At 39.3% G+C, this 26,214-nt stretch overlaps 1 protein-coding gene and 1 pseudogene across 2 annotated transcripts in view; both read right to left on the bottom strand.

Moving 5' to 3' along the window:
• Positions 1-2,387, bottom strand: part of LOC131922674 (OX-2 membrane glycoprotein) — a 25,618-nt gene extending 23,231 nt beyond the window's left edge. For both annotated transcript variants that reach the window (XM_059277514.1, XM_059277515.1), the window contains exon 1: positions 2,232-2,387. In XM_059277514.1, the coding sequence (XP_059133497.1) occupies positions 2,232-2,243 (12 nt within the window). In that variant the 5' untranslated portion in view covers positions 2,244-2,387. The remainder of the gene's footprint in view (positions 1-2,231) is intronic.
• A 12,904-nt stretch (positions 2,388-15,291) lies between these two features.
• LOC131922237 (OX-2 membrane glycoprotein-like) overlaps positions 15,292-26,214 on the bottom strand; it is a 36,565-nt pseudogene continuing 25,642 nt past the window's right edge.

The raw sequence follows: 26,214 nt of genomic DNA, 5'->3' as shown, positions 1-26,214 counted from the left end.
ATGGCATAGTTGGATTTCCTAGCATTCTTAAGGCTACAGGAAGTTAAAAATCCCATCATCTGAGTGATGACTATTGTTTGCAAATTATTATTTGCATGGACAATTTGTTTTGGGATATTCAAGTGTACCATGAATATGCCATGACTACCACCTTGTGACTCCTCTTGACTTCATTGGTTTAAGGTTTACAACAAAGTCACTACCCTTTGGGAAGTTAAAAGTGATGAGTTTCTTAAAAGGATGCAGCCTCTACAATACCTGCTCTGCCTCCCCCTTTTCATGCTCATAGACACCACCTTCAAAAGGGCTTTAGCTCTGAAGTGCCTTAGGGACTTCTGGAAATGTGTCTTTATATTGCGGAGACTTTTCTCCATCCTTCCATCTTGTGTAGGAAGCGGTCAATACATTTTACTTTACCTTAAGGAAATCACAGGAACAGACTATGGTGTGCTGATTCCACAGCATTGTTTTTACCTATTATACCTTACTCTCACAATGAAACCCAGGCCCTAGCAAAGGCTGTAATAAGAAAATTATTATCTGGCTTTTGTAGTGAAAAATAACTGTGTTTTAGGATAAGAGAGAAAGAAAAGGCACATGTAAGACTAAGGAGTGGGTCCTGGGTACAGTGTAAAACAAAAACACAGATCCTGGGGGTAAGGAGTTAAGAATGAGGCTTCTCTGTTAGAAATCCACATCACATTTATTTATATTCTTCTCTGGTTCATGCAGGACAATGGCAGCCTTTCTGTTTCTCAGAGAGGGAACATAAATTGCTGCGTGGTAACCAGGGCAGACCCCAGCCTAAAGTGAATCCTAGATATATTAGGTAAGACACATTATTTAACCTCTCTGGAGCCTGGGAGAAGATGACAGTACTAATCTCAGGGTTAAATGGAGCATAGGTAAGAAATTGAAAAATCACAATGTTTCAATATCTGAAACTTCTCAGTGCTGACACATATTACTGTGGCAAATTCCACACCTGACATCATGTGATGGTCATAGTCACCAAAAGGAACTGTATAATCATGACATTATCTGAGATCTACATAAAATATGATTAGTCTTGGGTCCCACTCCCAGGATATCTCATTGTGCAGATGCAAATATTACAAAAATCTAAAACAGCATTCTGAATGGTAAAGATCCCAGGAGCCTGTCTGCTGCAAAAAAGAGCAAATCAATGCTGCTGTCATCTCGCAGGGTTATGGTAACAATTCCACGGTTAAAACACCAGTACAGTGCCCAGAATTTAACAGATGCTAAAAGATTAACCAATCTTGAATTGACTAGAGAGTCCAATTATGAAGACAAAGAAATCCTTCTAGAATTCTCACCCTAGAAGGTGGATGCTCATTACAGCCTGGGTCTTACCTGTCAGCTACGAACCTGCTAGGTGTATAGATTGCATTTCCCTATTCTTTCTAGGTCTGAATTTGTACCTTCATTACAGCCACAGGAACTTGGGAAAAAAAAAAGAACCTCTCTGCCCATTTATTTGTAAGACAGGAAAGCGATTCCTTGTTTAAAGATTAAGAGCATCTGCCGGGCGCCAGACATCAGCTCTCACACCACCATTCTCCTTTGTTAAGAAAGGTAAAGCAAAAACCGGCCTGTGGTCTTGCCAGCCCTATGCAAAACAGTACCTCGGGGTTTTAGCTGCGTTTAGATTTTCACCCAATTCTACCAGTTTCGCGTGTATAAAGAATAGGGCGTATGTCCATCCATCCTTTTTTAAAATTTGTCTTGTAAACAGTACAGACTCAAAATGTCGGCCCCCTCTAAATATCCTGGCTTTTAACATAATCACGGAGCTGACAACCCTTATGGGAGATTGGTGCGGAACTATTGGATGCTTCATGGCTTCCCAGGCAAGGGCCAAGAATGCAGCAAGAAGCAATATCACTAGGCTGTACCCCTGATGCAGATTAAGGACCAACACAGGCAATACCCAGTGCTACCCCTCCCCTCTGGGAGCCATGGAGCACTGGCCATGTTTTTCTTCGCAGTGGAATCTGCAGCTAGGAGCAAAGCCGCCCACCCCGTGGGATCTGCGATCCTGGGCTTTCTCCCGGCCCATGTCCACTTAAGGCAGTCCCAAGTCCCGGACATCTTTTCTCCAAGGAACAGATTCTTGCGTCTCCCTCGCTGGCTCCGCGGGCTCTCCCGAGAGCCATGGGTTCCAGATAGCCCATCCCGCCCTCCTTCTCATCCCAGATTCCACTCACCAGACTGCCCATCGTTGCTTTGGGCGGCCGCTAGACACCAGCTTCTTGGGGTCTGAGCTCCTCCACTGTGGAAGGTATCGCAGCAACACCTGTCAGCAGTGGTACCACCATTCAGCAATTCAGCGCAGAGCCCCTCCACCACCGCACACGCAGACTCTAAAGCGCCTCCAGTTAAGGACACGCCCTCCGGCCCCCCTTCCTGTCCCCACCCCCCGCCACACACGGACCCAGGTTCTCGCCCTTGCTTAGAGCAATTGAGCAAAAACGTGGAAAGATTACTGTATATTTTGGTTTTGTTTTTTATTTATTTTTCTTTTTTTTGTATGTGAATGAGTGCTTTGTCTCCACACACATCTGCTCATCCTTTGCCTCTCCTCTCCGGTGCCGGCAAAAGCCAGTAGAGGGCGCCAGATTACAGTCCATCACAGAGGGAAGTCATAGCTGGAACGCAGACCTGCTGCATCCAGTGGTCCTGGACAGCAAAAGATAAAACTTAAGAGAGAAGAGAAATGGTCTGGAAGGGGTGAGGGAATTCATACAGACACTCTGGGGAAGAGAACATTTTTTTTTTTTACAGTTTGTGTGTGTGTGTGTGTGTGTGTGTGTGTGTGTGTGTGTGTGTGTGCGCGCGCGCGCGCGCGCGCACGCGCATGCATACTTGCCTGTGTGGTCACCAAGCATGACGCCTTATCTAGAGCTTTAGAGGTCATAAGGGCTCAGAGCTACCTGTGAACGTCCTTCCCCCAAAGGGCACCTAAAGGCACTTTCTTTCTGGTTATCAGTATTGCCTGTGGTGTTCTTCAGAGAGGAATAAAACCAAGGGGTAGATCAACTGAGTCACAGTTTACCCTTGATGACAGCTTTACAGGCCATCTGTATAGCAACAGAAAATACAGTGGAATACTGACTATATTGGTTACGTTTCTGTTGCTGTGAAAAACACCATGAACAAGAGCAGCATACGGAAAAAGGTTTATTTGACTGATCGCTGGGGTTGGGGGTGGGCTGTCCCTGAGTGACCAAGAGGTGTGGCAGCAGGCAGCCAGAAAGATCACATCTTCAACCACAAGGACAAAGTCGAGCTACCTGGCAGGTGTGCAAGGCTAACAACTCCCAAAGCCTCCTGCCAGTCACCTCCTCCCTCCACCACCGCCTCACTTCCAAACGATTCCACAACATTTCCTAAAAACTAAGCCACCAACTGGGGACCAAGTGTTTAAACACCAGGCTTATGGGAGACTTTTCTAATCACCACACTGAGGCATGTTTAGCTAGCTTTCTTATACATGCTAGACCCATCTTCCCAGGGAATGGTGCTACCCACAGTGGGCCGGTCTACATCAATTAACAATCAAGATAACACCACACAGACATTCCCATGGGCCAATGTGATCTAGTCAATTTCTCAGCAGAGGCTCTCCCTTCAGATGACTCCCCTCAGATGTATCAAGTGGATAAACTTAGCTAGGACATCAACTCTCACAGCAAACTTTGCTAACAGTTGTAGGCATTGTAAAGTTACTCAAATTTCAATGCAGAAGTGTGTCATTTTAGTTATAAATACCTCCTGGTTTCTCCCCCAAGCCTCTGGTTAACACCATTCATGTTGACTTCTTCCTGTGAAGATTGTAATGTAATAGTCCTCCCAGACTTTGTAGCACAGCAGAGTGTGTGGTTAATAGTGGGTAAGCACGTGCCAATATTGGTATTCTGGGAAGGCCTTACTCTGAGAATAAAGCACAAGAGAAAATTGTGAATTTGGAAGCTGTATAAACTGCTTTTCTCATTTCTGTGACAGCACATGATGGAAGCAGTTGAAGGAAGGCAGGTGTTATCTGAACTCACAGTTCTAGGGCACACACAGTCCATCACGGTGAAGAAGGCATGGCAGTAGGAACATGGGCCTCTGGTCACAAGACATCTACAGGGAGGAAGCAGACAGAAGTAAGTGTTGGTGCTCAGCTGACTTTCTCCTTTTGATTCATTTTGGGGTCCAGTCCATGGAACAGTTCCACCCCATCCATGTAAGTCTTCCTATATCAAGGAACCCAATGTAGAATCCAACTCTTAACTATCAGAGAAGCATAACTAATTTGATTTCAAGATCTTCAGCTATAATGAGGTCTGAGCTATCTGGAACACAGGCAACACTGAGGAGTTGAGCAATTAATCCATGTTTTACTCGGAGAACCAGCCATCAGAGAAGGCAATGGATTCACATACTAAAGATTTTTCTTCCATCCCTTCTTTAGCCAGATGGTGTGGGGAAGGGAAACAGGCTGCCAATCATTTTAAAGTTTGATCTTTCCCCTCTGGTCAGGTGGTCAGTCTTGTCACTGAGATTTATGTTGTGGTGCTGTTTTCTGTCTTCTTGCTGTAGCAGGGAAAATTCTACTGTCTTATCTTCATCATCTCTGTGCAGCAGGAGGCAGATTCACAAGCACCAGGACCTGTCATGCGTTCCTCTCAAGCTTCCTAGGTTACAGATGAACTCAGAACAAGCAACCCACTAGCAGTATGTAGTAGTATAGAACCCTACAAGCACATAAAATACAAATGTGCTTCTATAATAGAGAGTATAAAGTATCCGTATCAATCTTCCTGTAAGTCAGAGAAAAGAAGGAAGGAAGAAAGGAAGGAAGGAAACTGGGTCTAGAGAGATGGCTCAAGGGTTAAGAATACTGGATGCTTTCCACAGGACCTGGGTTCGATTCCCACTACACACATGGATGCTCACAACCTTCTGTAACTACAGATCCAAAGGAATGATAGCCTCTTCTGGCATCCTCAAGTTACCAGGCACTCATGCGGCACAAAGAGAAACACAAAGGCAAAACACCCATATATATATAAAATAAAAATGTTAAGAAATTGAAAACAAAACATACATGTATTATATTCTGCTGTTTTTGTGATTACTAAGGAGTGGGGCCAACAATCAATTAGGCAGTGTGACTGCATACTTGCTATATTAAAGCTGTAATAGAGCCATGTAGCATGAATTTTAATTGGTCTGAATAATAAAAACCCAGAGTCAGATATAAGAGTAAATGTTGAAAGATCAGAGAGACAAAGGAGCAAGCCACAGCCACCACCTCTTACCTCGCCAACTCCTCAGCCTGAAAGAGAGTGAGTTCCTGTCTCTGCCCCACCTTATCACTTCCTCTCTCTCTGCCAGGCCACATCACTTTCTGTTTCCTCCTCCCAAGTGCTGGGATTAAAGGTGTTTGCCTCCAATGCCTGGCCTCTATGGTTAACTAGTGGCTTATCTCTGCCCTCCTCTGATCTCCAGGCAAGATTTATTTGTTAGAGCACAAACAAAATATCACCACGTTTCCCTCTTTTTTTAATCTAAAATTTTTTTTTTAAAAAAAAGGTTATAACATCTAGGTTGTTTTCAGTTTCTGGCTATTACAAATAAAGCTGCTATGAACAGAGTTGAGCAAGTGGCATGATGGAGTGACCTTTAGGTATATGCCCAAGAGTAGTATAGCTGGATCTTGAGGTAGATTGATTCCAAATTTTCTGAGAAACAGCCACACTTGTAGGTGTACAAGCTTGCACTCCCACCAGATATGGAGGAGTGTTCCCCTTGCCTCCATATCTCACCAGCATGAGCTGCCACTTGTGTTTTTATCTTAGCCATTCTGACTGGTATAAAATGGAATCTCAGAGTCATTTTCATTTGCATTTCCCTAATGGCTAACAATGTTGAACATTTCTGTATGTGTTTCTCACCCATTTGAAATTCCTCTGTTGAGAATTCTTTATTTAGATCTATATGCATTTTGAATTGTATTATTTAGTTTGTAGATGTCTTGTTTCTTGAGGTTTTTTTTTTATATATTTTGGAGATCAGCCCTCTGTCAGATATGGAGTTGGTGAAGATCTTTTCCCATTCTGTAGCCTGCCATTTTGTCCTTTAATAATTTTCTTTGCCTTACAAAAGCTTTTCAATTTTATGAGGTCCCATTTATTAATTGTTGATTTTAGTGCCGGCACTATTGGTGTTCTGTTCAGGAAGTTGTCTCCTGTGCCAATGCATTCAAGGCTATTCCCCATTCTCTCTTCTATTAAGTTCAGTGCATCTGGTTTTATGTTGACGTCTTTGGTCCATTTGGACTTGAGTTTTGTACAGGCTGAAATGTATGGATTTATTTGCATTCTACATGCCGACATCCAGTTATACCAGAACTGTTTGTTGAAGATGTTTTCTTTTTTTCCATAGTATAGTTTTGGCTTTTTTAAAATAAAAAAATCAGTTGTCTATAGGTGAGTGGTTTTATGTCTGAGTCTATGATTCAATTCCACTGATCAACCTGTCTGGTTTTATTCCAATGTCATGTGGTTTTCACTACTATAGCCCTGTAATAAAGCTTGAAATCAGGGATGGTGATACCTCTGGATATTCCTTTATTGTACAGGATTGCTTTAGCTATCCTGGGTTTTTTGTTTATCCATATGAAGTTAAGTATTGTTATTTCAAGGTCTGTAAAGAATTGTTTTGACAGGGATTGCATTGAATCTGTAGATTGCTTTTGGTAAGGTGGCTATTTTTACTATGTTAATCCTACTGATCTCTGAGCGTGGGAGATCTTTCCATCTTCTGATACCTTCTCTAATTTCTTTCTTAAAGACTTGAAGTTTCTGTCATACATTTCTTTAATCTGCTTGGTTAGTGTCACCCAAGGATGTTTTATGTTATTTGTGGCTATTGTTCAAGATGTTGCTTCCCTGGTTTCTTTCTTAGTCTGTTTATCATTTGTATATAGAAGGGATACTGATTTTTTTAGGTTAATTTTGTATTCAGCTACTATGCTGGTGGTGTTTATCAGCTGGAGGAGTTCCCTGGTGGAATTTTTGTGATCATTTATGTATACTAGCATATCATCTGCAAATAGCAACAATTTGACTTCTTCCTTTCCAATTTGTATTCTTTTGATCTCCTCTAGTTGTATTAATGCTCTAGCTAAAGCTTCAAGTACTATATTGAATAGATATAGAGAATGGACAACCTTGTCTTGTTCCTGATTGTAGTGGAATTGCTTTGAGTTTCTCTCCATTTAATTTGATGTTGGCTTGCTATAAATTGCCTTTATTCTGTTTAGGTATGTCCCTTGTATTCCTGATCTCTCCAAGATATTTATCATAAAGTGGTGTTGGATTTTGTCAAAGGCTTTTTCATCATCTGATGAGATGATAATGTGTTCTTTTTTTTCTTTCAGTTTGTTTATATGGTGAATTATATTGACAGATTTTCATATGTTGAACCATCCTTGCATTTCTGAGATGAAGCCTACTCGATCATGGAGAATGATCTTTTTGATGTGTTCTCGGATTCAATTTCAGGGTTTTTATTGAGTATTTTTGCATCAATGTTCATGAGAAAAATTGGTCTGTAATTTTCTTTCTTTTTTGTGTCTTTGTGTGGCTTGGGTATCAGGGTGACTCTGGCCTCATAAAATGAATTTGGCAATGTTCTTTCTATTTCTATTTTGTGGAATAAAAAAGGAGTGTTGATATTAGCTCTTCTTTGAATATCTGGTAGAATTATGCATTAAAACCATCTGGCCCTGGGCTGTTTTGGGTTGGGAGACTTTTTATAACTATATCTATTTCTTTATGGGTTATAGGTCTATTTAAATTGTCTGATCTTGATTTAATTTTAGTAAGTGGTATCTATCAAGAAAATTGCCCATTTATTTTAGATTTTCCAATTTTGTAGAATACAGGTTTTTGAAGTATGACCTAGTGATTCTTTGGATTTGCTCACTGTCTGTTGTTATGTCTCTCCTTTCATTTCTGATTTTGTTAATTAGGATGTTCTCTCTGTGTCTTTTAGTTTGGATAAAGGTTGGTCTATCTTGTTGATGTTCTCAAAAAAACAACTCTTTGTTTTGTTGATGTTTTTGTATTGTTCTTTTTCTTTCTGTTTTATTGATTTCAGCCCTGAGGTTGATTATTTCCTGCCATTATTCCTTTTGGGGGGTGTTTGCTTTTTTTTTGTTCTAGAGCTTTCGGGTATGTTATTACATTGCTAGTATGAGATCTCTCCAAATTCTTTATGTAGGCATTTGGTACTATGAACTTTCCTCTTATCACCACTTTCATTGTGTCCCACAGGTTTGAGTATGTTGTGCATTTTTAAAAATTGAATTCTAAAAAGTCTTTAATTTCTTTCTTTATTTCTTCCTTGACCCAGTGGTCATTCAGTAGAGAGTTGTTCAGCATCCATGAGTTTGTAGGCTTTCTGTTGCTTCTGTTGTTGAAATTCAACTTTAATCTGTGGTTGTCTAATAGGATACAGGCGGTTATTTCAATTTTCTTGTATCTGTTGAGAATTGCTTTGAGACCACATATGTAGTCAATTTTGGAGAAAGTTCTTGAGGTGCTGAGAAGAAGGTATATTCTTTTGTGCTTAAGTAAAATGTTCTGTAGATATCTGTTATGTCCATTTGATTCATAATGTCTGTTAGTTCCATTATTTCTCTGTTTAGTTTTCATCTGGATGACCTGTCCATTGGTGAGAATAGGGTGTTGAAGTCTCCCAATATTATGTTTAGAGCTCTATATGTGATTTAAGCTTTAGTGTTTCTTTTACAAATGTGGGTGCCCTTGCACTTGGGGCTTACATGTTAAGATCTGAAACATCACCTTGGCGAATTTTTTCTCTGATGAGTAGGAAATGTCCTTCCCCATCTCTTTTGATTAATTTTGGTTGTAAGTCTCTTTTGTTATATATAAGAATGGTTACACCAATTTGATTTTATAGTCTATTTGCTTCAAAAATCCTTTTCGATCCTTTACTCCTAGGTAATGTCTATCTTTGATGTTGAAATGTGTTTCTTGTATGCGGCAGAAAAATGGATTCTGTTTTCACATCCATTCTGTTACCTTGTGTTTTTTTATTGAGTTTTTTTATTGGGGGGATTGAGTCCATTGATATTGAGAGATATTAATGATCAATTATTGTTAATTGCTTTTTTGGTGGTGGTGGTAATGGTGGTAGAGTGTGTGCTTGTGTGTGTGCATGTGTGCTTGTGTGTGAGCATGTGTGCTTGTGTGTGTGCATGTATATATGTGTATGCTTTCCTTCTTTTGGTTTTGTGGTGTGAGATTATTTATTTCTTGTATTTTCATGAGTATAATTAGCCTCCTTGGGATGGAATTTTCCTTCTAAGTACCTTTTGTAATGCTGGATTTGTGGGTAGATATTGTTTAAATTTGATTTGACATACAATATCTTGTTTTCTCCATCTACAGTGATTGTAAGTTTTGCTGGGTACAGTAGTCTAGGCTGGCATCTGTGCAAGACATCTGTCCGTGCTCTTCTGGGTTTTAGAGTCTCCATTGAGAAGTCAGTTGTAACTCTAATAGATTTTACTTTATATGTTACTTGGCCTTTTCCTCTTGCAGATTTTAATATTTTTTCCTTGTTCTGTATGTTTAAGATTTTGATTATTATGTGACAGGGGGATGGGGAGTGACTTTCTTTTCTAGTCCAATCTATTTGGTGCTCTGTAAGATTCTTATAATTTTTTAGGCATGTCCTTAAGTTTAGGAAAATTTTCTTCTATGATTTTGTTAAAAATATCTTCTAGGTTTTTGAGCTGGGGTTCTTTACCTTCTTCAATTCCTATTTTTCTTAGGTTTGGTCTTTTTTACAGAGCCCTAGATTTCTCGGATGTTTTACGTCAGGAATTTTTTTAGAATTAACATTTTTGTTGACTGCTGAATCAATTTCTTATATCTTACCTCCTAAGCCTGAGATTTCCTCTTCCACCTCTTGTATTCTGTTGATCATGCTTACATATGTAGTTCCTGTTTGCTTAACTACATTTTCCATCTCCATAATTTCCTCAATTTGTGTTTTCTTTGGTGCTTTGGTTTTCATTTTGAGATCTTGAATGGTTTCATTCAGTTACTTCATCCGTTTATTTATATTTGGCTTTCTTTAAGGGATTTATTCATTTCCTCTTTAAGGACCTCTATCATCTTCATAAAGTTGGCTTTAAGGTTGTTTTATTGTGCTTTAGCTGTATTGGAATATTCAGGAGTTGCTGTAGTATGGTAGCTGGGCTCTGTTGTTGATTTGTTCTTACACTGGCATCTAGACATCTGGGTTTGGGGTAATTATAGGTTTAGGTGCTGATTTCTGAGTTTATTTTTGTTGGATGGATGCTTTTTTCCTTTGGTTTCTACCCCCTTGCTGGTCTTCTGGCCTAAGTGGCCTTTGGTTCTGGTTACTAGTGAGTCCTCAGGTACCGTAGCATGTCTCCACCGGTGTTTTGTCAGCCTGTGTGACCTCTGGGGTTTTGGGTGCCAGTGTTGCCTCTGGAGTTTTGGGTTTCTGGGAGCTGGTATGGCATCTGGGATTCTGGATACAGGCATGGCTTCTGGGGCTCTGGTTACCAGTGGGTAGAGCAGAGGGCTTCTGCAGGAGCTGTTGGCCTGGATATGGAGATGAGGGGACTGCTGTTGGGGAAGCTGGGCTGGCTATGAGGAGGGCAGGTCTTACCTGGGGCTCCAGGTACCAGCATAGCCTCTAGTAGAGTGGCAGGTTTCTGCTAGGGTTGTAGGCGTGGATATGAAGATGAGGTGAAGGATGCTGTTGGGGAAGCTGGGTGGGCTCCGAGGAAGCTTTGAATGTCTAGGGCTAGCTGATCTTACCTGGGACTCTGGGTACCCAGCATGGCCTCATTTGTGTGGATAGAACTTGTCTTCAAATTTGCCAGCTAAGCACTATACTTACAATGTTATTTCCCCAGTCATTAATCACATTTTCATGGTAATTTTTTTAAAAAAAATATGAATAAGAAGACATTTGTCACCCACAATAAGATTCTTAATAGCCAGCATTTATCAAATGCCATACTTAAATACTATGTTCAGAGATCCCACATTACTATTATTTGTGAGAGATGATCATGTGCATGGAGAACTATCAGAATCAATCAAAAGACTTTGAATCTTGTCCTAGTCAGGGTTTCTATTGCTGCAATGAAATGCCATGACTAAAAGCAAGTTGGGGAAGAAAACATTTATTTGGCTTATACTTCCATATCACTGTTTATCATCAAAGGAAGTCAGGACAGGAGCTCAAGCAGGGTCAGAACCTGGAGGGAGGAGCTGATGCAGCAGCCATGGCTGGGTATTGCTTACTGACTTGCTCTTTATGGCTTGCTCAGCCTGTTTCTTATGAACCCATGGCCACCTTCCCAGGGGTGGTCCCACCCTCAATGGACTGGACCCACACACATCAATAACAAATTAAGAAAATATCCTATAGGGCTGCTCACACCCCAGTTTTATGGAGGCATTTTCTCAAATGAGGCTTCCTCTTCTGCAGTGACTCTAGCTTGTGTCAAGCTGACACAAAACTAATCAGGACAACTGACCCCTTGTCAACTTAACTCACAAATACATCACTATTACACCATAACCTTTCCTTTCTTATTCATCCCCAAGATCTCACATTAAAAATATAAATAACTTTAAAAGTCCCACCGTCTTTATAAATTCAAACACTTTAAAATTTAGTCTCTTTAAGAAAACTCAAAGTCTCTTAAAACCTAAAGTCTCTTTTCAAATGCAGTCCATGTTCCTGTAAAATAAAAAATAAATGAAGTACTTTCTTATCGCAAGAGGAAAGAACCAGGGCACAGTCACAATCTGAACTAAGCAAAACCAAACTCCAACAGTATAAATAACTCAGCATCCAAAGTCTACAATTTACTCACGATCTTCTGTGCTCCTCTAAAGGCCTTGGGTCACTTCTATGGCTCTGCCCTCTGCAGCACACACAGCTGTTTTTCTTGGCTCCCATTGACTCCACTCCTCTGCTGCTGCTGTTCTTGGTGGTCATCTCATAGTTCTTGCATCTCCAAAATTCTGAGGTCTTCTGCTGAAATTGGGCTGCACTTTCACCAATAGCCTCTCATAGGCTCTCTTCATAGTAACAAGCCTCAACTTCTCTCCATGACCCCTTCAATTCTGTATCTTCAAAGTCTTCTTCTGGCCTCTCACAGTGCCAAGCCTCAGCTGCACTCCATGATCTCTTCATTCATTCAAAACCAGTACCACCTGAGTGACTCTTACACTACCAAGTCCAGCTGCTAGCATCATGTACAACTTTGGACACCTATGGAACATAACTTCTGTGTGCTAACTCACATAAAACCCTTCCCAGAAGATTTCTCCTCAATTATGCAGGTTTCTCTTAATCACCACCAATTTCTCACTTCCAGCAAACTAGCTTCAATTACCCCAGCAAAGTAGGTTTTACTTTAGTATTTCTGGTATCTTGTTGATCACAGCTGATTCCTCAGCCCCAGCTAACTGGAAACACAGAATCTTAATTCAAAATAACAAATAGCTACAATAGAGTCTTTAAAATCACCCCTGAAATTTCACAAGCCATGCCTCCATCTTTTGCATTGCCCCCAATATCCTTATCTTCCATTCTTCTACAGAACAACTCACCAAGCACTGAATGAATACTCAATGGCTTTTCTTGCACAATGTTCCAAAGTCCTTCAACAATTCTTCCCAAAACAACATGGTCAAGTCTGTCACAAAAATACCCTACAATCCTGGTATCAACTTGTCTTAGAGTTTCTGTTTCTTCATTGAAACACCATGACCAAAAGCAAGTTAGGGAAGAAAGTGTTTATTTGGATTATCCTTGGATTACTGTTCATCATCAAAAGAAGTCAGGACAGGAACTCAAATAGAGCAGGAACCTGGAGGCAGGAGCTGATCCAGAGGCTATGGAAGGGTGCTGCTTACTGGCTTGCTTTCTATGGAATGCTCAACCTGCTTTCTTATAGAACCCAAGGCTACTAGTGTGTAGGGGTGGTACCACTCACAATGGGCTGGGCCCATCAATCACTAATACATAAAATAACCTACAGGCCTGCCTATAGCCCAGCCTTATTGAGGTATTTTCTCAGTTAAGGTTCCTTTCTCTCCAGTAGCTCTAGTTTGTGACAAGTTGATATAAATCCAGCAAGCATTCCAAACACAAGGTTCTTTATACTACCAAGGAATGTTTTTTTTGCCACTAACAGCCATCAAGATTTTATGTACAAACAAGGAGCCATTCATGACAGTCAATAAATAAAAAGAACCAAGGCATTAGATCAGCAAAAATTACAAAACTCATATATAGAGAATAATGTGACCTTTCCTAAAAAACAGAGACTTGAAAAAATGTATAACAAAGATGAGGTGAAAAACTACACTGAAAAGGCCACCAGCCTTCCTAAAGCTTTCCACAGTGAAAAAAAGTCACAAAATATCAGACAAGGAAATCGAAGAAGATACACACACTGACAAGATACCCTGTATTCATAGATTGGAGGAATTCAAATCATCAAAGGTCTGCAGTAGTCAAAGGGATCCAAAGAATTCAGGAAATTTCTATGACATTCTACATGGAACCAGCAAAAGAATCCTAAAGACACTGGACCTGCTAACTTCAAATTATGCCATGACGCTGCAGGTAATCAAAATAGCATGATATTTATTTGCAAGACACAGACACATAGACCAACAGAACAGAATAGAGACTCTTCAATAAATCCACACATCTACAGAGAACTAATTTTCAGCCAAGGTGCTAAGAACACACATACATACTGGAAAAAGACAGTGTTTTCAATAAATATTGTTAGGGGAATTGGATAACTCATGTGCAAGAGGATGAAAGTAGGGCCTTCTCTCACACAAGTTGCAAAATCAAATACAACTAGAAGGTAGGCTCAAATGTAGGATTTGAAGACCTATATTATATGTAGGTTTATATATTATACTTATATGTATAATATATGAATATTTTATACATATGTCTATATTATATGTAGGTTTTTATATATAGGTTTTAAAATATAAATATCAAATATAAAACCTCATAAATATATGATGATAAAACCACTAGAACAGATCTCAGGAAAAATACTCAGGAAAGTAGAGTCAGTAAGGACATTTCAGACAAGATTCCAAAAGCTCAGGCAACAAAACCAAAATAAACAACTGGATTCCATGATATTAAAACATTTCTGATCAACAAGGAAAACAGTTAACAATAGCATGAAAGTGACTATCTCCTGAAAAGAATACAGTATTTGCAAACTCCACATCTGAAAGGGATTTGATATTTGAAAACATATAAGGAACTTAAGAACTCAATTAAAAAAAAACTACTTGGTTTTATGGGCAATGCACCTAAATAGACACATCTCAAGGAAGCATACAAAATGGCTAATGTGAATAAAATGCTTAATGTCACTAATCATCAGGGAAATGCAAATCAAAACCACTAGAAGATAACTGCTTACTCCATAAGAAGAGTTACTATCAAAAACACCAAAGAAAAGTGATGTATGCATATGGAGATAGGAATCTTTGCATAATACTGAAAATGAAATGTAAATTTTATAGTCATTATGAAAAACAGTATGAAGGCTTCTCAAAAAGCTAAAAACAATGCTACTGTATGATCAAGCTATCCCATTACTGGATGCATATATAAAAGGAAAAGAAATTAATATGTTGAAAATGTTGAGATGTCTGGGCTTCCATATTCTCTGTAGCACTATTTATAACAGATGAAAAATGAAGCAACTATCTTGTGGAACTGATGAATGGGGAAAATATGATGCACACACCCGTGTGAATATTATTTGGCCATAAAAAGGAAATTCTGTCATTGGCAACAACATGGATGAACTTGGGGTTCATCCACATCAAGTAAAAAAATTCAGGTACAGAAAGACAAGACAAGTATGACATGATCAAAATTTACATGGTACTCCAAAAATATCTATAGCTATTATGTATCAGTTAAATTTAATTTTAATTTCAAAATGTAAAGATATTAACAAAAATAAAACCTCACTTGAATTTACTGATTTGGGAATAGAATTGTATGTTGAAACACACATTTGTCACCACTTATTTCTAAAATGATAGTTGCTGCTAGCCAATGCATGATCAAATTTGTAAGGCTACTTCCTAAAATTAAAGAATATAGTAACAGAAAGAAATCGGATACTACAAATTATATCTTTGCCTTACGACGTTGGCTCATTAAATTCTCAGTCTCTGTTGATGGCAGTGTGGGCACCACTGTTGATAATGGGTTAAGCATCTGTGTTGATGATGGTTCAGGTGTGTTCTCTGACCTGGAGATACCATGACACTGTTATAGAAATAAACTGAATAAAAACTCCCCCTCATGGCAGTACATAGTAAGACAAGGGTATCAATTAGAATTTGAGAGATTCATACTCAAATTCTCTTTAGAAATTGACCAAATTACTATAACGTGCGTATTGTTTTTACATTAATGTAGTAAGAGCAATAGTTCATAACCTGTCTCCATGGAGATCCTATCCTTTATTTTCCAAAAACTTACCATCTGCTCCACAAAGCCCAGATTCATCCATGTAGATACTTAATTAACACTGTCCCTCAAGTATAAAATAGGCATTTAAAAATGACATTTAAAAAAATTCTTAATCCTCCCTCCAAAGCTTGCTCTCTGTCTACTCCTGGCATATTTGTAAAAGTTTTCTTTAATGCTAAAACACTTACCTTGAGTAAGATAATTCTTTCCTCTTACTCTTTCTCCATACCTGTCACTCAGGAAACCTTCCCATCCCAAATATAATCTTAACCCCTCCTCCTCTTTTCTACCTCTTCAGTCTAGACAGTTCCCATCTGTCTCCAGATTACTGTAGCCATCTCTTCAAAATGCTCCTTCATTCTTGTCTGCTGAGATTTCTCTTCCACTTCCCAGTGGGAGAGCCTTCTAGATTATAGATCAGATTCTCACCCTTCTTTGGTTTATACATTCCCCTGTATTGAGATGGTGCAGAACAAAACCCCACAGATTGTTAAATTTAAAGAACACATAATGACAGCAATACAAATCACATGCCACCAATTATATTTATGGTTTCTACTGTCATGGCCTAGTAACTTAATTCAATTTATCCTTCCATCATGCATCGCTGTCCATGAGGAGAGCTGAACAAATGAGTGGGAATTTTAATATATTAATCCTATATTGTAAGATCTTGTTTTCAGCTTATGCCTCAGATGGACATATCTCAAGCTTCCAGTCTTCACATCTTCCTCCCCACCCATTGTCCTGGGCTCTGTGCTGTATTATGTGAAAATTTGTTCTCAATAAAGAATCTTTTTCGTTTTTTAAGACAGAGTTTCTCTGTGGAGCCCTGACTGAAGGGATTAAAGACATGCACCACCCTGCCCCAGGATCAATAAAGAATCTTAAAACTAGGCTAGAGAAATGGCTCAGCAGTTAAGAGCATTTTTTTTAAAAGATTTGTCTGTTTATTATGTGTTCTGCGTGTATGCCTGCATGCCAGAAAAGGGACCAGATCTCTTATAGATGGTTGTGAGCCACCAGGTGGTTGTGAGGAATTGAACTCAGGACCTCTGGAAAAGAACCCAGCACTCTTAACCTCTGAGCCATCTCTCCAGCCCCAGTTAAGAGCATTTGTTGCTTGTTAAGAGGACTCTGGTTCAGTTCCCAGCACCCATACAAAGGTTTCACAATTGCTCGTAACTTAAGTTTTAACAACCTCTTCTGGCTTCCAGGGGCACCAGATGCACACAGGCAAAATACCTGTAAACATAAAATAAAAATAAACAAATATTTTCTTTATATAAAAAAGAATCTTATACTAAACTCACCATAAACAGAAATGCTTGCCAACAGTCTCTACTTTCTTGACTATTTAATGTCAGACACTGGTAAGCCTATGGAAACAAGTTTTTCTTCAATATCTCTTCATGGTGGACTTTTCCAGACCTCTTGGAATTTTTTAAATATAACATTCATAGCTAGTGCCATTGTATCTAGTTTCTCTGTCACATCAAGTTATCATATAGCTTACCTTTTCTTTTTGAAATTAATATAGAGAATGGTTCCAAAGATGATACATGAAATAAGAAACAGACTAATGAACACAACTGCAGTTTTCTTCCAATTTAATGAATGATTCATGGTACCTGAAAAACATAAACCAGAACATATTTTTTCTCTGATTACACTATACTGATCTCTTGGAGCCTTTAATTTGTCATATTTTTGGATTTTCTACAGCTTAATTGATGTTCAAATTTATTCTATAAGATGCCTTTTGATTACCATGGAAAGAAAAGGAAAATCCTAGGTCGTAGTTTCTTCTTTCCTTGATTATAATTAGGAATATGCATGCCTTTAAGCAAGGCACTGAAGCTTTGCCTTTGACTGGGTAGATGTGGTTTTTATCTACTTTCTACTATTCTTTTTCAGGCAGATACTGCATAACCATTTTATGTGGGTAGAAGAAATTGAATACAAAGACTTTGACACTGAAATATGAAATATTCTAATGGCAATTCCAAGAAAGCAAAATAACTGCACAAGGATTTCACCAGAATCAGGAATTTACATCCCCAATACTTACCATATACCTAAGTGATGAAGAACCATCTTCTGAATTGATAAATTATTTCTTATGAACACCTGCATTTTAATAAATAATTGAAACTAACCATAATAACACAGCCAATAGATTTATAGAGGATACTTAAAGTATTTAATTCATATAACCAAATAGTTTGAATTGGGAAAACTGACCAGGAAAAGGAGCTAGCCAACTTCAGTTTCAAGAAACAAATACAACATAAATATTCATCTCTAATGTTTTTGAGACTCCTTAAAAATAGCATTAAAATATAAACTGTTAAATGAAAAAGAGCAAGAATATTGACATAGCCTTCAGTGACAAGAACTTGTGAAGAAAGAGACTTAGAAAACATGTAACAGAAGAATCAACTTTGAAGGTGAAGGAAGGAGACAATCAGTGAAGCAGAAGATGACTGGAGACTCTCAAGTTATCATTTCCACATATACTTAAAAAGATACGGCTTTCTTAACATAAGTATTGAGGAAACGTTTTTGAAAGAATGAACACTTTAGCCCATCAGCTGCCAAGCATGGGTGAAGGAGGGGCTCAGGCTTAAATATTAAATGCTTAAATATTTCCTACTGGGATATTCAGGGAAAGTGGAAAGGCTTGTCTTCAGTCGTGTATCTATCCACTGGTGACCCCACAGCCTTCAGTGGATATTACCACTGGTGGCCCTGGTTAAACTAAGTGGGTCACAAGGTAAGATCAAAAGTCATGGGCCTAGGTAAGTGAGTAGTGGGGACAAGAGGTATGGGGGTGGGATGATTGGAATGGGAGGATATAAGAAAAGGGAAGAGAACAGAAAGGAATCAGAATGCATTATATATGTGTGTGAATAGTCAAAAATATAATTTAATTAACAAAAAATGAACAATTTTCATTTTAAGTTGAAAAGGTAATTTTAAGTTAAAAACTTGCTTTTCAAAAGAAGGAAAATTCCATGAGAGAACATAAAGAAAATATTTATACTATCTCCCAGATAATACAAAGAAAATAAAAAGGTTATGGATATTAAAATGAAGTAGAAGCTACCCCAGATGGTTTAACGTAATTTTAATGAGAGATTTCTAAAATGAATCCGTTGAATTAAAAGGAGGAAATTCTCCATGAAATGAGAAAACATTCAGAATTTACTGATGGTTAGTGATTCTCCCTGTTCCTGGGTTAATATGACCAAATTATGCAAAGTTGCATCTTTCTCACTAGCCCTCTGAATTTATAAAAACCAAATGTCAATCTTTATGTCCTAACATTGGAACAAAGTAGATCAGGTCTCCTTACCAAATTATATCATTACAGGTTCTCATTTCATTCTCATTGCAGGAAATCTATGAAATCTGACAATATACAGGAATAGGAACAAGATTTAAAGCCAGAGGTTTCCTGCACACTATGTCATCAAGTGAAAGCCTGGAAAACAAGTGCGGGCCTGTACAACAGGGAAAGAAAAAAACACACAAAACTTCCTTATTCTTCCCTGGATTTGCAACAAACTGCCAGTGTATACTTTGAAGAAAGATTATATTGCTTGATTTTATTTTAAAATCCATGGAGTATTATTATACTTATCCTAAATACTTATAGCATAATTAATATTAGTTGGGTGGTCTATTTAATCTTCTAAGCCTTATTCTCCTCAGGAGAATAATTTGAATCCCTTTTAGGATCTGGTAGCAAACCTCCATATATATCTGTGGTGGTTTGGTAGGAATGGCCCCATAAACTCATGTGTTTGAATGCTTGGCCCATAGAGAGTGGCACTATTAGGAGATGTAGCATTATTGGAGAAAGTGTGTTACTGTAGAGGTGCTCTTTGAGGTGACATTTCATGCTCAAGCCAAGCCTAGTGTGGCAGTTTCTTTCTGCTGACTGTGGATCAAGATGTAGAACTCTCAACTTCTTTTCCAGAACTGTGTCCACCTGCATGCCACTATTGTCCCACCATGACCAGAACAGACTAAACCTCTGAAACTGTAAGCCAACCCCAGTTAAATGTTTTTCCTTTTAAGAGTTGCTATGGTCATGGTGTCTCTTCGCAGCAATAGAAACCCCAACTAAGACAGAAGTTGGACCAGGACTGGGGTAATGCCGTGATAGGTCTGACCATGCTTTTGATTGTAGAAATGTGGATTTGGGAACTTTGGATAAGGAAAGAAATGGAATGCTTTAGTGGGGCTTAATGAGCTGTACTAGTAGGAGCATTGAAGACAGTGGTGCCGAGGGTAGGTTGAACTGTGAAGTACAGGCTCAAGAGGTTTCAGAGAAGACTTCTAGTATGTGGCCTAGAGATTGTTCTTGTCATGTTTTGGCTAAGAATGTGTCTGCTTTATGCCTTGTTCAAAAAGTCTATCTGAGGCTAAAGTAAAGAGTTTTGGATTAATTGCATTGGCAAAGGAAATCTCAAAACAGCCTAATATAGATTCTGTCATGTAGTTACTACTGTTCACTCTTATAAAGATTTATAATAAAAAGGAGCAAATAAAAATGCAAAATGCGCCGGGCGGTGGTGGCACACGCCTTTAATCCCAGCACTCGGGAGGCAGAGGCAGGTAGATCTTTGTGAGTTCGAGGCCAGCCTGGTCTACAGAGTGAGTTCCAGGAAAGGAGCAAAGCTACACAGAGAAACCCTGTCTCGAAAAACCAAAAAAAGAAAAAAAAAAAAAGAAAAAAATGCAAAATGCACAGATTGAGGAGAAAGGGTGTTGTGGCATGTTATTTTAAGATGTGTTACATTTGTTTGTGCTGTGGAACATTTGTTTTAATGATGCAAAGATGGGTTGTGTTCTTTATGTTGCATTTGTTTAATGCTGTGGAGCTGTGTTGCTGTGCCTGCCTAAATACCTGGCTAGTCTAATAAAGAGCTGAATGGCCAATAACTAGGCAGAGAAAAGATAGACAGTGCTGGCAGGTAGAGAGAATAAATAGAAATGAGAAAAAGCAAGAGAGATGAAAGGGCAAGAAAAGAAGTAGCCAGCCACCCAGCCACACAGCCAGCCATGGAGTAAGAGTGAAAGTAAGATTACAGAAGTAAGAAAAGGAAAAAACCCAGAGGCAAAAGGTAGATGGGATAATTTAAATTAAGAAAAGCTGGCTAGAAATAAGTCAAACTATGGCCGGGCATTCTTAAGTAATAATACGACTCCATGTGTGTATTTATTTGGCAACTAGGTAGCAGGCCTCCCAAAAGAGTAAAAGAGTAAAAAAACAAACAACAATAAAAAGGGGTACCAGGGAGCATAATGGCGCTAAGTCCTATGTTCAAGGAAATAAACAGATTAAAGAAGAGCCAGATGTTAAATGGAATAAAGAGAGTGGTGATCTCAGGATAAGACACCACCCAGCTAAGCTTCCAACTTGTGAAAAGGAATTAAAAAAAAGCTTAGAGCAAGGTGTGGTGGTGCATGTCTTTAATTCCAGCACTCAGAAGTCAGAGGGTAGTGGATTTCTAAATTCAAGGCCAGCCTGGTCTACAGAGCGAGTTCCAGAATAGTCAGGTTTAGGCAGCAAAGAAAACCATTGAAAACAGAAAGCTAATGAAGATGTAGTTGAATGAGGGAGCCATGCTCCATCCCTATCAAGCAGCAGAAATTAACAGCTTCAGCCATGTCATTGTGGCTTTAGAGTTAAGGATAGAAGAAAGGGGTTATGGAATCACTGTCCTCAATCAAGGAAAACTGCTGAGCCCACGCATGTGTCAGGGTGTCTCTGAATGGAAGCCTAGAGGGCATGAAGATGTGAAGGTGAAGCTTGGATTGCCTTGGAGACCCCAAGATGTTGGAGATGCCAGAGCCATGGCATACCGGCCAAGGAGGGCTGGTAACAGGGAGTGGAACCAGCCCAGGAGAGAAGTGTGTTGCACTCAACAAAGCTGAAAAGAGTTGGAGATCTGAAGAGCACTTTGACATCAGATATGGAGTTGCAGAATTTGGAATTTGCCCAGGTGGGTTTTGGTCTTGCTTTGGTCCAGTATTTCATTACTATACTCCCTTCCCTCCATTTTGGAATGGTAATATATATCCTGTGCCATGAAAAGTTGGAAGTATGTTATCTGCTTTTTTATTTTGATATTAGAAGGAAATACAGTTAAAAGATTGTATGGTCTAAAAAACTTTGAAGTTTGGGATTTTAAAAAGTTTTGAGACTGTTATAAACTTAAAGTTGGACTGAATGTATTTTTTCATTATGGTATGACTACAAACTTATGGGGGCCAGGGAGTGGAATGTGGTGGTTTGAATAGGAATGACCCCCATAGACTCATGTGTTTGAGTGCTTGGCCCATAGCGAGTGGTACTATTAGGAGGTATGGCCTTGTTGCAGTAGGTGTGGCTTTGTTGAAGGAAGTATGTCACTATGGAGGGAGGTTTTGAGGTCTCATGCTCAAATTAAGCCTTGTGTGGCAGTCTCCTTCTTCTGCCTGTAGCTCAAGATATAGAACTCTCAGTTACCTCTCCAGCACCATGTCTTTCTGCATGCCACCATATCTTGCCATGATGATAATGGACTAAGACTCTGAAACTGTAAGCCAGCCCCATGGTCATGATGTCTCTTCATAGTAATAAAACCCTAACTAAGAAAATGTCCTATGTTCATCCTTAAAACTGAGTTTTGTCTAGCTATAGCTTGACATCTGAAGTTCATCAGACCCAAAGACCCCAGGCTCCTCATAGCTGTATCTTTCAGATTCTAGGAAATTTTCCAAGAGAAAGGGGCAGAGGTGAAATCCTCTAATACAACCCACCCTCTGACAAGTGTGTCATAAAGGCTAAGGCTTTAAGCAGGGGAACATTTCACTTGAATAGGTGCCTATTTCCTTAGCTCTCTGAAGCCTACAATTTCACTAATTTAAAATCTAGAATGATCAAGATAATCCATGTAACATGCTTTGGACTATAAATCTAAAATGAAATTCTGTAGACAGCATGTTCTTGGCTGTTGAAAAACCATAAAAACCCTTTACTTGGTAAAAAGAAAATGTAATTGGAGATTTCATTAAGCTATTCCTAATGTATTCAAATGTTGTTATATTTTTAAATTATTTTAAATATTATTAAACTGCCCATATTACTGATAATTATTGATTATAAGCAACATCGTGATGCATTCAAGCATGTTAATAGATACAGTCACAGAAAGAGCTTCTAATGAGTGACTTCAAAAGTGTATCTGGATTAACCATGAGGACAACGCCATTTATAGTGATGGCATAGTTGTTGCTTAATGCACACAAGGAACAAACTAATAGAACAATGACTTGTCATGCTTGAAAAACATTAAAACTAGCAATGGTAATCTTGATAGGAAACAAATTATTATATTGCTTGTGAAATATGAGATGAGTAAGCATGTGGTTAATGTATAAATAACTTAGAGAAATTATGATACAATAGTTGAGTGTTATGAGACTAAAATATAAATGTGTATCACTTACTGTGGCGGTTTAGTTAAGAATGGCTTCCAGAGGTTCATATATTTGAATGCTTATTCAACAGGGAGTGGCACTACTAGGAAGGAATAAGAGGTTGGCCCTTGTTGTAATAGGTATTGCCTTGTTTGAAGGAGTGTGTCACTGGGGATGGGCTATGGTATTTTAAAGCTCAAACCAGGCCCAGTGTCTCTCTCTCTCTTACTGTTGCCAGTGGGTCTAGATGTAGAACTCTTATCCACTTCTCCAGTACCATGTCTGTCAGCATGCCTCCATGTTCCCTACCATGAAAACAATAAGCCACACCTCTGAAACTGTAAATAGGCCCTAATTAAATGTTTTCTTTTATAAGTGTTGCCTTGGTCACGGTGTCTCTTCACAGCAACCGAACAGTGGTTAAGACAGAAGTTGGTACCAGGGAGCAGGGTATTGCTGTGATGGGCCTGAACATGCTCTTTGTTTTATGGAAGGCCTTGGGACTTTGACCTAGAAAGTTAGTGGACACTTTAAGCTGGGCTTAATGGGCCATGCTAGTAGGATCATGGAAGATAGTGGGGCTGAGGCAATGTGGAATGTGGGGGCCCAGCTCAAGAGGATTCAGAGTAGAAGAATATTAGGAAGTGGCCTAGAGATGACTATTGTGATATTTTGGCATAGAATGTGGCTGCTTTTTGCCCTTGTCCTAATAATCTGCCTGAGGATAAATTGAAGAGCTTTAGATTCAGGGTGTTGGTAGAGGAGATCTCAACAGAGCCTACCATTGACTCTATTATATGGTTATTAGTAACCACTTTTATGTAGATCTATAATGAAAAGGAGAAAGTTGAGCAAGGAGAAAATAAATTATGCACAGTTTAAGGAGAAAAGGAGCACCAGGGGGTATAATGGAGTCCACAGGAAGTCCAGTGCTCAAGGGGATAAAAACTTTATATCTGTGGGCTCCTGTAAAATCAAAAATAAACTAACTACTTTCATATTTAAGGAGTACCAGGGCACAGTCACAATCAAATCCACGCAAAGCAAACTGCAAAAGTGTAAATAAGTCAACATCCAATGTCTAAGATTCACTCACAATCTTCTTTGCTCTTCCAAAAGTCTTCTTGACTTCTCTGACTCTGTCATCTGCAGCACACACAGCTTGTCCTCTTGGCTCAACTCTTCTTCTGCTGCTGTTCTTGGTGGTCATCCCAGCGTACTGGCATCTACAAAATGCTGGAGTTCCTTGCTGCAATTTTCACCAATAGCCTCCCCTGGGCTCTTTTCAGGGATTCCATCCCTGCCACACCGTGCCAAGCCTCAGCTGCTTTACACAACTCCTTTATGCTTTCAAAACCAGTACCACCTTACATTTGGCTGCCTGTGCCAGGAACAACCTTGGCTATATCTGGAACACAGCTTTTGTGTACAGAATCTGAGGAAACATTTCCCAGAAGATTTCACCTCAATGATGCTGGTCTCTTCTTAGTCACAGCTGACCAGTATCTATTGTCCCAGTAAACAAAGGTTTTACTTCATTGGTTCTGGTCTTTTGTTAATCACAGCTGGTTCATCAGCCTTAGCTAACCAAAACCACATACTCTTAACCCAAAATAGCAAAAGGCCCTGCTAGAATCTTTAAACTTCCTTCTGAAACTTCAAGAGCCAGGGCATTATCTGCACTGATCTCAATATTCTGATCTTCCAAGCTCTCATAGAACATCCCACTGAGCTCTCAATACCCAGTGGCTTTTCTAGCCTGTAGTTTCAAAGTCCTTCTACAATCCTCCACAAACAACATGGTCAGTTCTGTCACAGTAATACCTAGTATTCTTATATGAATTTGTCTTAGTTAGGACTTCTACTGCTGTAATGTAACACCATGAACAAAAAGCATGCTGGGTAGGAACATATTTATTTGGCTTCCATTGCACTGTTCATCATCAAAGGAACTCAGGAAAGGCACTCAAACAGGGCAGGAGATTGGAGGCAGGAGCTGATGCAGAGGCCATGGAGGGATGCTGCTTACTGGTTTGCTCTACATGGATAGCTAAGCCTGGTTTCTTATGGAAAAGGATGGCACCACTCACAATGGGTTGAGCCCTCCACCATCCATCACTAATTAAGAAAATGTCCTATATATTTGCCTACAGCCCAATTTTATAGAGGCATTTTCTTCCTTGAAGTTCTCTCCTTTCAAATGACTTTAGCTTGTGTCAAGTTGACATAATACTGTCTAGCTCAGTATCTATAGGCTCATATATATGAATATTTAGTTATCAGGAAGCGGCATTACTAAAGAAGGGATAGGAGGTGTACCCTTGTTGAAGTAAGTGTGTCTTTTCTGGCAAAAGTGCATCACTGGGGGTGAGCTTTGAGGTTTTTAAAGGCCCAAACTAGGCCTGTTGTCTCTCCTTCTTCCTGCTACCTGTGAATCTTTACATAGAGCTCTCAGCCACTTCTACAGAACCATATGCCTCTATGTTTCTAACCATGCTAATAATGGACTAAACCTTTGAAACTCTAAGCAATCCCCCAGTTAAATACATTCTTTATAAGAGATTTTATGAGCAAGTGCACCAGGATCATGATGGGGAAACCTGCAGACATGACCAAACCATACTAGTGGGAACTCATGAAAGTTGGATCAGTGGCTGTGGAGACTACATGGGACTGGACTAGGCCCTCTGCATAGCAAGACAATCGTGTAGCTTGACTTGCTTGGGGGTGGTGGTGGCTGGCAGTAGAATCAGAATCCATCCCTAGTACATGAGAGGACTTTTTGGAGCCCACTACCTGTGACAGGATATCTCATGCAGCCTTGAGGCAGGGGAAAGGGCTTGGACTTGCCTCTACTGGATGTGCCTCCCCCGGGAGGCCTTGCCTTTTTGTGGGGAGAATAGGGTGTAGTTTGAGGGGCAAGGCTGGTTGGGCAGGAGGAGGGTAGAGGGGGATTTCTGATTGGTGTGTAAAATGAAAAAAATTCTTAATAAAAAAATGAAACAAAAAGAGTTGCTGTGATCATAGTGTCTCTCCACAGCAAAAAAGTGGCTAAGACAGTTACCATATAAATATCCATATTATATTTACCCTAACATG

Source organism: Peromyscus eremicus, chromosome 12 (genome assembly GCF_949786415.1).
Source record: "Peromyscus eremicus chromosome 12, PerEre_H2_v1, whole genome shotgun sequence".
Taxonomy (NCBI): Eukaryota; Metazoa; Chordata; class Mammalia; order Rodentia; family Cricetidae; genus Peromyscus; species Peromyscus eremicus.
This window is presented reverse-complemented; position numbering and strand designations above follow the sequence as displayed.